Below are 16484 nucleotides of genomic sequence, written 5' to 3'. Positions count from 1 at the left end.
GGCGAACTTTGGGGGTTCGCGTTCGCCTGCATCAGGCGAACTTTTGCGGAAGTTCGATTCGCCCCATAATGCTGTATTGAGCAAAATTTTTACCCTCCATTTCACTGTCAGCAGACATGTTATTGTCAAACACACTGCTTTCAGTGCTAGAGAACCCGTCCACCCTCCCTTCAAGCTAGGTCCTTTATACCATTTGACTCAGTTGTCTGCCTACACTAATTAGTTATGGGACAGCTGCTACACACTCTGCTAGGGAGATTTTAATTGGCCACCTCCCTCCTCCCACCTCCCTTCTACCTATTCCCTCCTCCCTCCTACCGGAGGGAGGAGGGTCTCTTCTGCCATACTATTTTAAAAACCAGTATACATCATACCATAGCTGGGAATACATACATGAGTATACATCATACCATAGCTGGGGATACATACATGAGTATACATCATACCATAGCTGGAAATCGAACCCAGATCTCACTGTGTGGTGGGCACGTCACCCTAAGCACTCAAGAGGCGACCCTGCAGTGTTAGGGAGTCTTGCCTTGAACTCCTTACTGAATAGGTACTTGACCTAGCCAGGATTCAAACCCTGGTCTCCCATGTCAAAGGCAGAGCCCTTAACCAGTACACTATCCAGCCACTGTAGTGTGAATCACACCAGAAACAAGCATGCAGCTAATCTTGTCAGATCTTACAAAAATGTCAAACACCAGATCTGCTGCATGCTTGTTCAGGGTCTAGGGCTAAAAGTATTGGAGGCAGAGGATCTGCAGGATAGCCAGGTAACTGGTATTGCTTAAAAGGAAATCAATATGGTAGCCTCCATATACCTTTCACTACAGTTCTCCTTTAAAGGGAACCTTAACTGAGAGTGATAGGGCTGTTTCCTGTAAACAATACCAGTTGCCTGGCAGTCCAGCTGATCTTTGTGACTGCAATAGTGGCTGAATCACACCCTGAAACAAGCATGCAGCTAATCCAGTCTGACTTCAGTCAGAGCACCTGATCTGCATGCTTGTTCAGGGGCTGTGGCTAAAAGTATTAGAGACACAGGATCAGCAGGCGATTCAGGCAACTGGTATTATTTTAAGGCTTCTTGCACACCAAGACGTTGCATTAGGTGGCACGTTAAGGTCGCATAACGTGCACCTAACACAACGTATGGTGCTGCAAGAGCCGACGGTAGAGTGAGCCGCGTTAGGCGGCTCAAGTCCTATAATGTCTCCCAGAGTGGCGCTGATTGGCCAGCGGGACCACGTGATGCGGAGCGAGACACTCCGCATCACGTGGTCCCGCCGGCCAATCAGCGCCCGCCAGTGCAGTGAATATTAAGTAGCCATGTGCGCGGCTACTGTAGCTGGCTCTCCCCGCCTCCTCCGCCCCCCACTGCGCATGTGCAAACAGTCTAACGCGGCTATAGCCGCTCCAACGCCGTAGCATGCTGCACTTTGCACAGAACGTGCAGCGTTACATGTAACGCAACGTGGGCTGTGTGAACAGCCCACTTGTGTTACATTGCTGTGCGTTGGGGGAGCGTTACAGGCGCACTAACGTGCGCCTGTAACGTCTTGGTGTGCAAGCAGCCTAAAAGGAAAAGTCCATATCCTTCTCCGTTTAGGTTCCCTTTAAGGATTTGTAGCATAAAAGCCAACTCACATTGGCTGGGATTTGAACCTGGGTCTCACTGTATGGTGGACAAGCACACTAACCACTATACCAACTGAAGCTGGCCTGAAATAGCTGGCCTGAAATTGCTGGCCTAAAATTTACTATTTATGCTCAATACAAGAGAAAAAGTAGACAAGACAAATAACACAAAAGAGAAGGCCATGTATGGCTAAATATCTGTAAGCAGTGGCTGCATGGTGTAATGGATAAGGACGCTGCCTCTGACAAAGGAGACCAGAGTTCAAATCTCAGCTCTGTCTGTTCAGGAGGCCAGCACCTATTCAGTAGGAGACCTTAGGCAAGTCTTCCTAACACTGCTACTGCCTGCCTATAGAGCATGCCCTAGTGGCTGCAGCTCTGGTCCTTTGAGTCCGCCAGGAGAAAAGTGTGATATAAATGTTATTTGTCTTGTCTACTTTTTCTCTTGTATTGAGCATAAATAGTAAATTTTAGGCCAGCAATTTCAGGCCAGCTTCAGTTGGTATAGTGGTTAGTGTGCTTGTCCACCATACAGTGAGACCCAGGCTCAAATCCCAGCCAATGTGAGTTGGCTTTTATGCTACAAATCCTTAAAGGGAACCTAAACGGAGAAGGATATGGATTTTTCCTTTTAAAATAATACCAGTTGCCTGAATCGCCTGCTGATCCTGTGTCTCTAATACTTTTAGCCACAGCCCCTGAACAAGCATGCAGATCAGGTGCTCTGACTGAAGTCAGACTGGATTAGCTGCATGCTTGTTTCAGGGTGTGATTCAGCCACTATTGCAGTCACAAAGATCAGCTGGACTGCCAGGCAACTGGTATTGTTTACAGGAAACATCCATATCATTCTCAGTTAAGGTTCCCTTTAAAGGAGAACTGTAGTGAAAGGTATATGGAGGCTACCATATTGATTTCCTTTTAAGCAATACCAGTTACCTGGCTATCCTGCAGATCCTCTGCCTCCAATACTTTTAGCCCTAGACCCTGAACAAGCATGCAGCAGATCTGGTGTTTGACATTTTGTAAGATCTGACAAGATTAGCTACAGTGGCTGGATAGTGTACTGGTTAAGGGCTCTGCCTTTGACATGGGAGACCAGGGTTTGAATCCTGGCTAGGTCAAGTACCTATTCAGTAAGGAGTTCAAGGCAAGACTCCCTAACACTGCAGGGTGGCCTCTTGAGTGTGTCCCTGTGGCTTGCAGCTCTTGAGCGATTTGAGTCCGACAGGAGAAAAGCACTTTACAAATGTTTGGATTATTATTATTACTGCAGCCAAATAGATCAGCAGGGCTGCCAGGCAACTGGTATAGCTTAAAAGGAAATCAATATGGCAGCCTCCATATACCTCTCACTACAGTTCTCCTTTAAGCAACCTAATGGTTCTATTGCATTGAGCATAAATGTTAAATTTTAGGCTAGCTTCACTTACTTCTGTAGTGGTACAGTGCTTAGGGTGACGTGCCCACCGCACAGTGAGATCTGGGTTCGATTCCCAGCTATGGTATGATGTATACTCATGTATGTATTCCCAGCTATGGTATGATGTATACTGGTTTTAAAAATAGTATAATTCCCTGGCAGAAGAGACCCTCCTCCCTCCGGGAGGAGGGAAATTAAAATTTCCCTAGCAGAGTGTGTAGCAGCTGTCCCATAACTAATTAGTGTAGGTAGGCAAATGGTATAAAGGACCTTGCTTGGAGGAGGGAAGGTGGGCGGGTCCTCTAGCAGTGATGTGTATTTCACTCAATTAGGTGGAGCTCCAGGTATTAGAGCTTTTGAAACATGTTTTCTATCATTTTTCCAGTTGATAGAATTTTTTAAAATTTTGAAAGTTCGCCTCCCCATTGAAGTCTATTGCGGTTCGCGAACTTTTTCGCGAACCGAACCTTTCGCGAACCTAAAATCGGAGGTTCGGCCCATCTCTACCCGCCGATCTGCTGCTATTTATCGCGCCGCGGCCGCCCCCCCCCCCCCCAGACCCCGTGCGCTGCCTGGCCAATAAGTGTCAGGCAGCGCTGTGGGGTGGATCGGAGTCTTCTTTGACCTCATGACGTCAATGAACGGGATCTCCTGATCTCCGATTGCCGGAGGCGATCCGAGGGGCTGGGGGGATGCCGCTGAGCAGCGGCTATCATGTAGTGAGACCTTGTCTCGCTACATGAAAAATAATTTTTTTTTATTTTTTTTTAAACGGATTTGCTGCCCCCTGGCGGATTTTTAGCAAACCGCCAGGAGGGTTAAATATTGTTTATATGGGGGCTGTTTGGTTGATATATCTAAAATTAGGGGCTGTTTGGTTGATATATCTAAAATTAGAATATTCTTAAACAAGCTTATTATTTAGCCCCGAGAAAGACATTATGTTTTGCTATAACATTTACATCTTCCACAGTGCGTTGCAGAGTTTATGGTCATACTAAGGGTTACAAACTACCCAGCAAGCTCATGTTGAACCATAACTCATTGGAGTGCTTAAGGGGCTACAAAGGACCAAAAAGTCCTCTTACTAAAATGTTAACCACTTTCCGACCGCGTCACGCCGACGGGCGTGGCCGCGGCGGCAGCCCCAGGACCGCCTAACGCCAATTGGCGTAAAGTCCTGGTGCTCTGTTTTGCAGATCGCGCGCAGGATACGCGTGCATCTCCTGCTTGGGGGGCGGAGCTCCGCCCCGCCTTCAGTCTCCGAGCGGCTATTGCCGCTCGGGGGACTGTTAGACGGTGTGATCGCCGTCTATTTACACTGTGCAGCGCTGCAATCAGCAGCAGCGCTGCAATCAGCAGCAGCGCTGCACTGGGGACAGCCGTGTGACACGGCTGTCCCCCTGGGGGACAAGAGAGCGATCGGCTCTCATAGCAGAAGCCTATGACAGCCGATCGCCGTAATTGGCTGGCTGTGGGGAGGGAGGGACTGTAATTAAAGAAACGTTTTTTTTTTTTTAAAGAAAAGCACCAACAATAATATTTGTAAAAAAACAAAATAAACATGGGGGGAGCGATCAGACCCCACCAACAGAGAGCTCTGTTGGTGGGGAGAAAAGGGGGGGGGATCACTTGTGTGCTGTGTTGTGCGGCCCTGCAGCTTCGCCTTAAAGCTGCAGTGGCCAATTTTACTAAAAATGGCCTGGTCACTAGGAGGGTTTAGCCCTGCAGTCCTCAAGAGGTTAAGCAAAACAAAAGTTTTGCGTAAAGAGAAACTCTGACCAAGAATTGAACTTTATCCCAATCAGTAGCTGATACCCCCTTTTACATGAGAAATCTATTCTTTTTCACAAACAGACCATCAGGGGCGCTGTATGATTGATATTGTGGTGAAACCTCTCCCACAAGAAACTCTTGAGTACATACTCCTGGCAGTTTCCTGTCTGGGAACCTTGCTGCATTGTGGGAAATAGCTGTTTACAGCTGTTTCCAACTGCCAAAAAAACATGCAGCAACTACATCAACTGCCAACAGTAAAAATTTCACCATGTAATAAATGTCAAAATGTAAATCAGGGATTTAAAAGATTTTACAATGGGCAAACAATGACTAAATCATTTATACATAATTACTGTAAAAATGAAGCACTTTTTTTACTACATTATTTTCAGTGGAGTTCTTCTTTAGGTCATACTAACTAACTGACCCACTGAAAAGCTCACAATCTAATCGCTACCATGGTCATAGTCTTAGACTTTATGATTTTTGGGGAGGGAGGACCCATAACACAGGAAGAGCATATCAGCGCCTTGCAGACTTTGCCCCAATTTAAACCGATAAACCTAGGGCCACAAGACAAGAGTGCTATCCACTATGCCACCATGCCACACACAATATGGGCACTCTTAGCTCTTCACTTATGTCTGTTACTTTCGTTCAGTCATTTCAAGGTATAACAATCCTCACACATTACAGGTATAATTTGCTGTAAGAGGCAGGCCTATTACATATCTCATTGTTTGCATCTCTGCATGAAAATGTTATCCATCCACCTACTTAAACTGTCAGTCATTTCAAAAGGACCAATAGTAGTAGGTGAGCCGGCACTCCAGACAGTGAACCATTTAATTGTGTAGATCAGTGGTCCTCAAACTACGGCCCATGGGCCAAATGCGGCCCGCCGAGGCTTTTCCACTGGCCCCCCAAACACAAAATGTATACCTTTATAGATGCTGCTCACTGCTCTTTTAAATATCGGTGGCACCACCCATCCACATACTGCAGAAGCCATTGAGCAGTCATTCGCTGGCTTCCAATTCAATTCTGCCTCAGGTCACACTGCTGTCCAACTGGACGGCAGGTTGTCAGCTGGGTATGCTTCACTGTCTGGTGCACAAAGACGTTCTTCAGGCGCTACATGACTGAAGGGCTGCTGCTGGGAGTTCTCCTCCGGGCATGATCTGGGGGAATCAATACCTATATTCAATGTAATGTTTTTCAACATAATTTTATGTATGTTCCGGCCCCGCAGCAGTCTGAAGTATGTTGACCCGGCCCTTGACCAAAAAAGTTTGTAGATGTAGAACAAAAAAACATTTACTGCCAGCATACACAATATTGGGGTGTTAATGTGCGCACCAGAATAAACTGAATATACCAGGTACTTACTACAAACATCCACCCTCCAGTCTTTAATGATGATTCCATGGTCTGCACAAGCTCGGACGTAATCTGAAAACACCGCACATAAGCAGTCCTCTGATTTCCTGCAAAGGCATGTCTCGTACAAGCATCTCTACAAGACATAAAATGTATCATGAAAATATAAAAATGTACTTTATGAATTCCCCGTACAGTAAATATAGAACTAGAAGGTCAATTGAAGTAACAGTACTTATGAAAAGACAAAAGGGGAAATCGGCAGGCCACAATTGTGCAGTATGTTATGATCGATGGATGCCCATAGAACTCATGCAAGTTACTCCTTTGTACTGCCTGATGAAGTGGCTCACACCTGCAAAATACGTTGCATTGTGGAGTGTACAATAACGTTTTTTTATTGAATCTGAGAATTCAAGTCATCAATTGGAAGGTAGGTCCACCACTACCTCCCATTTTTAACGGGAACCAGAGATTAACATTTCACACAAAATAAACATCAGTAGATAGCTTGTAAAGAATACATGCTCTACCTGATAATTTTGCCACTCTGGTGTGTCTTTTTGAGTGTTTTTTTATCCATTATTGCTTCAGGAAAAATTCAATATGGCCGCCTGCTCATAGCCCTTCTGCTTCCGGGTTATGAGCTGTTCTGGATGTGCTGTCTAGCCTCTATGAGACTATAGACAAGCAGGGTTGCTGCTGCAGCTTTTATCTGTGTGCTTTCAACTTTATTATTCTAGTATGCTGTGCAGCTGCCTGTAGGAAGTGTCTCTCATAGAAATTAAACTGCATACAGTAGATAATGATGACTGCAGTGCACACAGATCACACAGCCACACTTGTCTGTTTCAGAGCTTCTTTCTGCAGGAGTAGCCCCTCCCATGTCATCATCTCTGAGTATGCAAAGCAAGAAAGCAAAGCTAGGAGGGGGCGGGCTTGGGCTTGAAAAGACTTCACAGAAGACTGACTCAGCTATAATGATTCCAGATCAAACCTAGACTGAATGTTCAGTCAGGGGTTTCTTATCACAGCTGATAAAAGACAGATTAAGCAGAGAATAACTAAACTAAAGCCGCATCTACACGAGTAGATGCGGCCGCGATGCTCCTTATTAATCGAGCCGCATCAGTGGCTCGATTGATAAGATCCGACAGGATGGATCTCCGCACCGCCGATTCCCTGCTCGATCCCCGCGAGGGGACAATGGCAGGGAATCGTGCGGGAGATAAGCGGCGCCGGCGGGGACGTGCGGGCACGAGCGGGGAATCGAATGCGGCGCACGCGCGGCGAGCTGGGACGCGGCGGGCACGCGGAAGAGGCGATCCGGCGGCTAATCGAGCCGCCGGATCGCTGCAATGTCCCATGGTGTAGATGGGGCTTAAAAGCAGGGTAGGTTTTTACTGTCATGTTCCCACTGATAAATGTAATAAAATACATGAGGGTGCTTCGTCTCTGGTTCTCTTTAAGCTGCTTTTAGTGTATATTATCCTTCTCGGCGCCTACGTTTTAACATTATCTGCACTTCTAACAGGAATATGTCACCTTCATTTCACTTTAATAACAACAATTTCATGGTCATCTTTCTGAACTTTTAGTATTAGTAGACATACCCACTGGCATAACAATAGGGCCTGCAGCCCCTGCTCCCCCTGGGGCCCGCTCGGGGCCGTTTTATGGGGGCTGGAGGGGTGGCAGCATGAGGGGAAAGCCTTGGCCACAGTCGGCGGGGAGAGGGGAAGTTCCCCCCCTCTCCCTCACCTCGGGGCTCTCCCCTCTGCACTCCCCTCCAGCTTAACTGTGTCCGTGGGCAGCGGCGGGCAGCAAACAGATACATACCTTCCGTGCGCTCCAGCCTGCGTTCCTCTCGCTAGCCTCTGACGCGACCTCCGGTATAACAGGAAGTCGCGTCAGAGGCTAGCGAGAGGAACGCAGACTGGAGCGCACGGAAGGTATGTATCTCTTTGCTGCTCGCCGCTGCCCATGGACACAGTTAAGCTGGAGGGGAGCGCAGAGGGGAGAGCCCTGAGGTGAGGGAGAGGGGGAACTTCCCCTCTCCCCGCCGACTGTGGCCAAGGCTTTCCCCTCATGCTGCCACCCCTCCAGCTCCCACAAAACGGCCCCGAGCGGGCCCCAGGGAGGGGGCCCGCTCTGAAATTATGCAGGGGGGCCCGGTGGGGCCTAGTTACGCCTCTGGACATACCCATGGAATAAAAATGCAGCTGGTGTTGTCAGTGTGGAGTTATACTGCCTCATCTCCATGTCAATCAGGTATTCTGGAATATTTAGGTGCAAAGGATTAGCAAGACAGCCGCTAGAGGTGCGTAGAGTAGGCAAGCAGTAGCAGTGTTAGGTGGTTGTGCCCAAGGACTCCTCACTGAATAGGTACTAGTTTACTGAATAGGAAGAACCAAGATTCCAACCCTAAGCCAGAGGCATCAAAACAGGACAATATATACTAAAAGAATTTAAACAGTTGTGGACCACAATAATTTAAATCTATGCCCTGTTTATGGCTGCTTATTCCCGCCAGGGTGTAGATTTTAATTACCACGCCGCACGGACCCGCGGCTATTGCTGATCGCACCACTCTTCAATCATTGCAGGCCACTTGCTCTGCCCCTGCTATGACAGCAGAGCTCCGTGAGCCAGTCAGGAGCTGATTTTATTGGTTCCTGATCCCATGATTATTGTGAGCCAGTCTCATTGGCTCACACTGATGACAGGGTCAGGAGCCAATCAAATTGGCTCCTGACCAACTCACCGAACTCTGCCGTCATATCGACAGCAGAGCGAGTGGGCTTCAGTAACGGGTAAGCGGTGTGAACAGCAAAATAAGTGGGTTTGTGCAGCAAGACGTCGGCAAGCCCAGTATTTTGGTATCAGAGACTGCTGGTACGCAAGTGGTTAAAAAGGGATGTAGTGGTGGACTTACCTCCCTATTGATGATTTTTTTGAGATTCAGGCAAAAAATAATTTTTTATTTACTCAACACTGTAACTTGTCTCGCAGGTATGACACACTTCATTAGGCAAAATAAGCAGAAGCTGAAATAAAGGGTACTTTGTCTGTTCTGAGCTTGGTTCAGTTACTCCTTATTCTGTCTGATGAAGCAGTTCATACCCACAAAACGCCTTGCACTGTGGAGTATATGATAAAGTCTTTTTTTCTTACCTGCATCTGACAAAATGAAGTCATCAATGTGAGGTAAGTCCACCACTATCTCCCTTTTTAAGCTGTTTTTAGTATCTATGAGGCCTCTTGCACTCTACATGCGATTCTGATCGGTACTGCATGCTGCGTTTTTTTCTGCGTTTTCTTCTGTGTTGATAGCATCCAGGGAAAATTGAAATTGCAAAAAGGAATTGGAAATCGGATTTGCAGTGTGCAAGAGGACTTATCCTGTTTTGGCACCCTTTGTTCTACTATTATCTGCAAACTTCGTTCACCCTTGGTGGAGAAGTTAACTGGTCTACAGAGAGTGACTTCATAACCTGAGTGGGGTCGGGTCTGATCTTCCCACCTGCCTAATCAGTGGTTGTCTAAGTGGTAACCCTCGTTTGTGACTATTATATTATTATTATTTTTTTTATTTGTATAGCGCCAACATATTCCGCAGCGCTTTACAAAGCACAATAAGACGACAAGGGGAACATAGATACAACTATAAAATGTACAGCAGAGTCCCAAGCAGCACAAATATTGTGACAAAAACAGTAAACATTAGGACAGTGGTCCTCAAACTAAGGCCCGTGGGCCGAATGTGGCCCCCTGAGGCTTTTTTACCGGCCCCCCACACAGAAAATGTATTACTTATAGATGAGGTCAGCTCCATCTTTAAATATTGGAGGTCCGCATATGGAATAGCAGTGTTGGCACCACCCATCCACATGGAAGCCAGGAAGCAGTAATTTTGCTGCTTTCCAATCAAATTCCACATCAGGTGACACTGCTGTCCAACTGGACTGCAGGTTGTCACCTGGGTATGCTTCATTGTCTGGCCTGCAAAGACTTCTACATCATCTTATGTATACTCCGGCCCCCCAGCAGTCTAAAGTATGATGACCCGGCCCTTGACCAAAAACGTTTGGGGACCCCTGCATTAGGAGAATGACCCTGCACTTGCGAGCTTATAATCTAAAGGGTAGTGGGGGACACACTAGGCAAGGGGGTGGAGGATGGATGAGGCAGTGACCCTATGCCTCTGATTACAATGTGAACAGATAAGTAAATAAGGGCTATAAAATGTTATAAGCTTGTCTGAAAAGGTGTGTTTTAAGAGTGCATTTGAAGATGTCCAGGTTTGGAGCATGACGTACAGGCTGTGGAAGAGAGTTCCAGATGAGGGATGATGCTCGTGTAAAGTCCTGGATGCGAGAATGAGAGGAGGTGATCAGCTTAGAGGCCAGGAGAATTTCTTGGGAGGAGCGAAGGTTGCGGGAGGGACAATATCTAGAGATTAGTGAGGAGATGTATGGAGGGGACAACTCGTGAAGGGCTTTGCATGTTAGAGTCAGGAGTTTGAACTGGATTCTCTGGGTAATGGTTAGCCAGTGGAGAGAACGGCACAGTGGAGCTGCATCGGAGGAGCGTGTGGAAAGGTGAATGAGGCGGGCAGCTGAATTTAGAAGGGATTGAAGAGGTGCTAGCCTTTTTTTTGGTAGACCACAGAGCAGGGTGTTGCAGTAGTCTAGGCAAGAGATGATTAAGGCATGTACAAGCATTTTGGTGGCCTCTTGTGTGAGGAAAGGACAGATATGGAATATACTGTATTTTTGAGCTGGAAATAGCAGGTGGTGGTTAATGAGGCAATGTGACGTTTAAAGGAGAGCTCTGAGTCATGTAAAAGCCCCAAGCAGCGGGCCTTAGTGGTCGAGGTTATTGTGGTGTTGTCTACAGTTATGGTTGCAATTGGTGGGGGTGTAGATAGCGATGGTGGAAAAATCACAATTTCCATTTTACTCATGTTGAGTTTGAGGAAGCGGGAGGACATGAATACAGAAATGGCACATAGACAGTCTGGGTCTCTGGATAGTAATGATGACAGGTCAGGAGCTCAGAGATAGATTTTGGTATCATCCGCATAGAGGTGATACTGGAAGCCAAAAGAGTTAATTAGTTGTCCCAGGCCACGAGTGTAGATTGAGAAAAGAAGTGAGGTACACGAGCCTTGAGGTACACCAACAGACAGTGGGCATAGGGAGGAATTGGTGTTAGAGAAGGACACAGTGAGTAAGAGCAGCCAGAGAGATAAGAGGAGATCCAGGAATGTGCTAGGCCCTTGATTCCTAAAGATGACAGCATCTGGAGAAGTAGAGCATGTTCAACCGTGTCAAAGACAGAGGAAAGGTCAAGGAGTATTAGAATGGAGAACTGGCCTTTGGATCTAGCTACCAATAGGTCATTAGCAACTTTCATGAGGACCGTTTCAGTGGAATGGTGTGTTAGGAATCCAGATTGAAAGGGGTCAAGTAAGGAGTTGGTAGAGAGAAAGGCAGACAATTCTGAATCAGAATCTTTTTTTAATCACCAAGCACGACTGGGTCGTGCTCAGAATTGGGTTTGGCACATACAATTGCTCAGAGTGAGAGTCAGGAATGACGTTCCAGGAGTTTAGAAGCAAAAGGGAGGAGCGAGACAGGATGGTAATTGGGTTAGAAAAGTTGGATCAAGAGAGGGTTTTTTAATAAGTGGTGTGATGATAGCTTGTTTGAATAAGGAAGGAATAGTGCCAGTGGAGATAGAAAGGTTGAATAGAGTTGTTAAAGCGGGATTAAAGGAGGAAAAAAGCTGGGGGATTAGATGAGAGGGAATGGGGTCCAGGGCACAGGTAGTGAGATGTGCTTTGGAGATTAGTGAGGGAAGACACTGTTCAGTGAGTGTAGTGAAGGATGTTAGAGTGGGAGAGTGGTCTTGAGGAGTGGGGGGAAGGCAGTTAGTAGTGAGCGAGGGTGCAGGCGGACATAAGGAATTTACAGGTGATGTTTGAGCTGGTAAAAATGGTTGCGTGTTGAAGCTATTACGTATTGCATCAATCTTGCTTGTGAAGTATGATGCAAAGTCATCAGCTGACAGACATGTGGTAGGGGGAGGAGGTGGGGGACGAAGTATGGAGTTAAAGGTGTTGAACAACTGTTTTGGGTTGTGGGACTGTGAGGAAATGAGCGAGGGGAAATAAGACTGCTTAGCAGAGGTGAGGGCATCTCTGAGCACCTGCATAGTTTGTTTATAGTGATGAAAGTCCTCTACAGCAGTGCTCTTTCTCCAGCACCTTTCTGCCACCCTGGAGCACCTTTTCAGCTGTTTGATGATGAGTGGAGCAGCTGAATTCATGGCAGAGGAGACTACACTAAATAAGTAACTGGATGCTGCTTCAGGGTCAGTGTAGGAAAGCAGAGTACTTAGAGGTTGCAAGGCCTCAGTCAGGGAATTCAGATCCAGGTTGCGGTAGTTCCTGCGCATGACCATGTGGTGTAGTGTTGGAGGAGTTGACAGTAGAGAAGAATTGATTGAGAAGGCAAGAAGGTTGTGGTCTGAGAGGGGAAACAGAGTGTTATGGAAGCTTGAAATAGAACAGAGGCGGGTAAAGACAAGGTCAAGAGTGTGGCCGAGTGAGAGCGCGGGCAGTGGTGTGAGTGGCTGTACAGTGTTCAGAGAGGAGGAGCCCCACCCCGCCTCCATGTTTGTGGCCAGGTCTAGGGGCATGACTAAATTTTAGACCACCATGTGATAGAGCAGCTGGAGACACAGTGTCTGGTGGAGTTAGCCATGTCTCAGTGAGCCCCAGTAAGGTGAAACTGTTGGAGATAAACATGTCATGAATAAGGGCCAGTTTATTACAAACGGAGCGGGAGTTCCATAGAGCCCCAGATATGGGGAGTGGAGAGCTAGGAAGAAGGGGGATGTAAATAAGATTGTAGGTGTTCTAGGAGGAGAGGTAGTGAGGTTTGTTAATGGTGGAAGGAGTTGTAGCATGAGGAGTGTGAGGTCTAGGAGTGGGCCCTGGGTTTGGTAATATGTCCCCAGAAGCCAGGAGGAGTAGTAGGCAGAGCAGAGAGATGTGACGGTAGGACTTGTGTGTGGGCGAGTTAGGTTTAGTGAGAGCAGAGGAGGGGTAGTGTGACCAGAGAAATAGGAATAGTTTGTGGCTAGAGAGAAGGGGAGACGACAGCAGAGGGAGCAATGCATATGGTGACAGTGGGAGGATGGGGTGACATGTGAATTATTTAGTAACAGAAAGCAAAAATAAGTGGTTGAGAGAGACATCTTAAACATTCTGAAGGGAGATCAATAGCTGACAGCAGGAGGGTGGAGTGTGTTTAGATACAGGAATTGCAGGGACAAGCAAGCATACCGTGAAACAGATAAAAAACAGTTGGGCAGCGAACCATGTGTCCGAAGTGCAGAGTCTCCTGGCAGTTCCCTCTGTTCCCCTCTGGTTCAATTCTGGTCTAATTCGGGTATTTTGCTGTTCACTTAAAATTATGCACTTAAAATTAATGCACATCTGACCAGGGTCATATCTGACTTAAAAACTAGTTCAAATAGACAGCAGAAGGGATGGAGATGAGTGCTGGAATGAGGATCTGGTGTGAATGGCCAGGCATGGGCTGTGGGAGGCTGGGTTAGTCTACAGACATGCAAATTATGACCAATTAAGGTGTATGTAAAGTACCATACACCTTTATACAATCCTTACATAATACACTTTGAAGAGCTCCCTTTGTCTTCCCACAAGCTCCTATGTCAAAGGCTCCTTTATCAAGTCACTTGTAACGATCTGTGTCAACACACAGAGAGAATCTGATTTTTGGTGATCTGCAGTATCACCAAGAATACAGATATATACCCGATTATTAATGATCTGCAGAATCACCAATAATACAAGTATAGCTAACCTCTGGACACCTGACAAGTGTAAGTGTTTGGTGCGACAGTATATGAGCCAGTGATTCCCTGACTGTTGGGAATCAGACTCTACTGCAGTCAAAGGACTCCTTTGAGATGGAGTCCCTGACTGGATTGCAGAGAGGTCCCTTTGGGAGATAGGGAGTCTCTGCAGCTACTGGACACCCCAGGAGGGGGTATCAGTTAGAAAGGTCGGCCACGCCGGGTCGGCAACAGACGAGCAGTTTAGGTACAGAGACAGAAGGCTGATTCGGTAACCAGGGACAGGCAGGGTTGGCAACAAGTAATCAGATAGGCGTAGGTACCGATCAGAGAGCAGAAGGAAGGTCAGGAGAGCAATAGGTCATAACAGATATCAAACAGATGCCTAGTCTAGAGTGTGAGGTCCGTGGTCTCAACACCCAGGGACTGGTCTAAGATATACACAATGATGATACAGTATCCCTAGTCTTGGGTGTGAGGTCCGTGGTCTCAACACCCTGGAACTAGTCTTAAGTATAACACAATAATAACACAGAATTCTGGCTAAGTGTGGATTCCCAGGTCCACCTGGTTCCACCACACTGGAGGATCTGACTAAGGTCTGAGTGCTAACACATAAGCATTCGCAACGGCAGACGACTGGCAACTGACAGGGAGGAAGTATATATAGCAAGGTGCTCCTCAGCACCACCCAGTCCCAGTCAGCCAATCACCCGCTGTTCTGGGATCAGCTGATCGTCCAGATCAGCTGATCCTTCTCCTATTGGCATAAAGGGCATGCCTGTTAGCGCACGCGCGCGCGTAGCTCTCCATCTGTGTGCACTACTAGGTTCAGACAAACCAGGCGCATGTTGTTGTGGAGAAACCGCCAGTCTGAACGCGGCACCAGCCGCCTCATTGTCAGACCACGCGGCGGTGTCTCTGGACTCCGTTACAATCCCTCTCCTATTGGCATGAAGGGCTTGCCTGTTAGTGCGTGCGCGCGTAGCTCTCCATCTGTGTGTACTACTAGGCTCAGACAACCCAAGCGCATGTTGCTGCGGAGAAACCGCCGGTCTGAACGCGGCACCAGCCGCCTCGCTGTCAGACCGTGCGGCGGAATCTCCGCACTCCATTACATCACTGCTTGATAAATAAGTTTGTGTGACTCCCTTGGCCATGTTTATTGAAGTCCTCCTGGTGCACTGACCCACTCTGAGGGCTCGTTCACACTAAGGGCATGTTTGCCATTTTTTCAAAATAGCCCTAAAAACGCTTGTGCAATGACTCCCTATGAGAGAGCTTACATCTGCGTGGTTTGTTTCCGATCCGCTCAGCAAAGAACTGCCTGCATCGATTTTGCCTCAATGGAAGGAAAATTACAAACGCTCACACAATCGCTTTGTGCAGCGATTGCGCTCGCGTTTTTAAGAATAAATACATTGTATTTATTATTTTCCGGGTTTTTGTGTAGCAGATTTCATAAATTGTTACAGTAAAGCTGTTACTGAACAGCTTCTGCTTAGGGCCCTTTCACACCAGAGGGATTTTTCGGCGTTTTAACGCCACGGCCGAAGTTGGCGTTTTGCTAGGTAAAAGAAAGTCCATAGACTTTCATTTTACCTTTCACATCTAACTCGGCGTTTTGGAGCGTTGCGTTTCAACGCTCCCAGGAGCTTTTTCAGGGCTGTTAACAGCCGAAGTTGGCTGTTGGCGTTTCAATGATAGTCAATGGAAAACGCCAACTTCAGCGTTTTCAAAGCCTTTTCAAAGTGTTTTACAGCTATCTTGTTCACTTATTTTTATAGAAGAAAAAAAAAGGACGTTTTCATATGGGCTGTAAAACTCTTTCAAAGGGCTTTGAAAACTCTATGTATTGGCGTTAAGCAAAAGGCTGACTTTCAGCCTTTTCTACCGCAGCCTCTAGTGTGAAAGAGCCCGCCTGGAAAACTGCTCTGATCTATCGTTTTTCAGAGCGGTTTGAGCTTTTCCTATACTTTACATTGAGGCAAAAACATATCTGCAAACGGCAAAAATGCTGCAGGAGCCACGTTTGCTAAAAACCTCAAACCGCTGGTGTGCACCATCCCATTGAGATACATTAGCCAAGCGTTTTCACAAGCGGTAGCATTTTTGAAAGCGCTACTAAAAACAATTGATGTGCACCAGGCCTCACTGACTTTTCAACAGCCCTTATTATGATCCTAAGTGACCCAGGCAATGGTTTACTATATTACTAAACTCACCAACAATCTCCTGCCCTAGTGAAGTTTTTAAAATGAAAGTGCCCTAAATTGCATGATGAAACGTCCAGTTCCAACATAAATCCTAATGAAAACCACACACATCACAATATTACATTTAACCTGATTCTCAGCGACTACAGCAT

At 46.9% G+C, this 16484-nt stretch overlaps 1 protein-coding gene across 1 annotated transcript in view; it reads right to left on the bottom strand.

Moving 5' to 3' along the window:
* The window catches only part of LOC137537853 (mucin-2-like), a 508651-nt gene that overhangs the window by 395366 nt on the left and 96801 nt on the right, over positions 1-16484 (bottom strand). The window contains exon 13 of the mRNA XM_068259804.1: positions 6236-6362. Coding sequence (XP_068115905.1) covers positions 6236-6362 — 127 coding nt within the window. The remainder of the gene's footprint in view (positions 1-6235; positions 6363-16484) is intronic.

Source organism: Hyperolius riggenbachi, chromosome 11 (assembly GCF_040937935.1).
Source record: "Hyperolius riggenbachi isolate aHypRig1 chromosome 11, aHypRig1.pri, whole genome shotgun sequence".
Classification (NCBI taxonomy): Eukaryota; Metazoa; Chordata; class Amphibia; order Anura; family Hyperoliidae; genus Hyperolius; species Hyperolius riggenbachi.
This window is presented reverse-complemented; position numbering and strand designations above follow the sequence as displayed.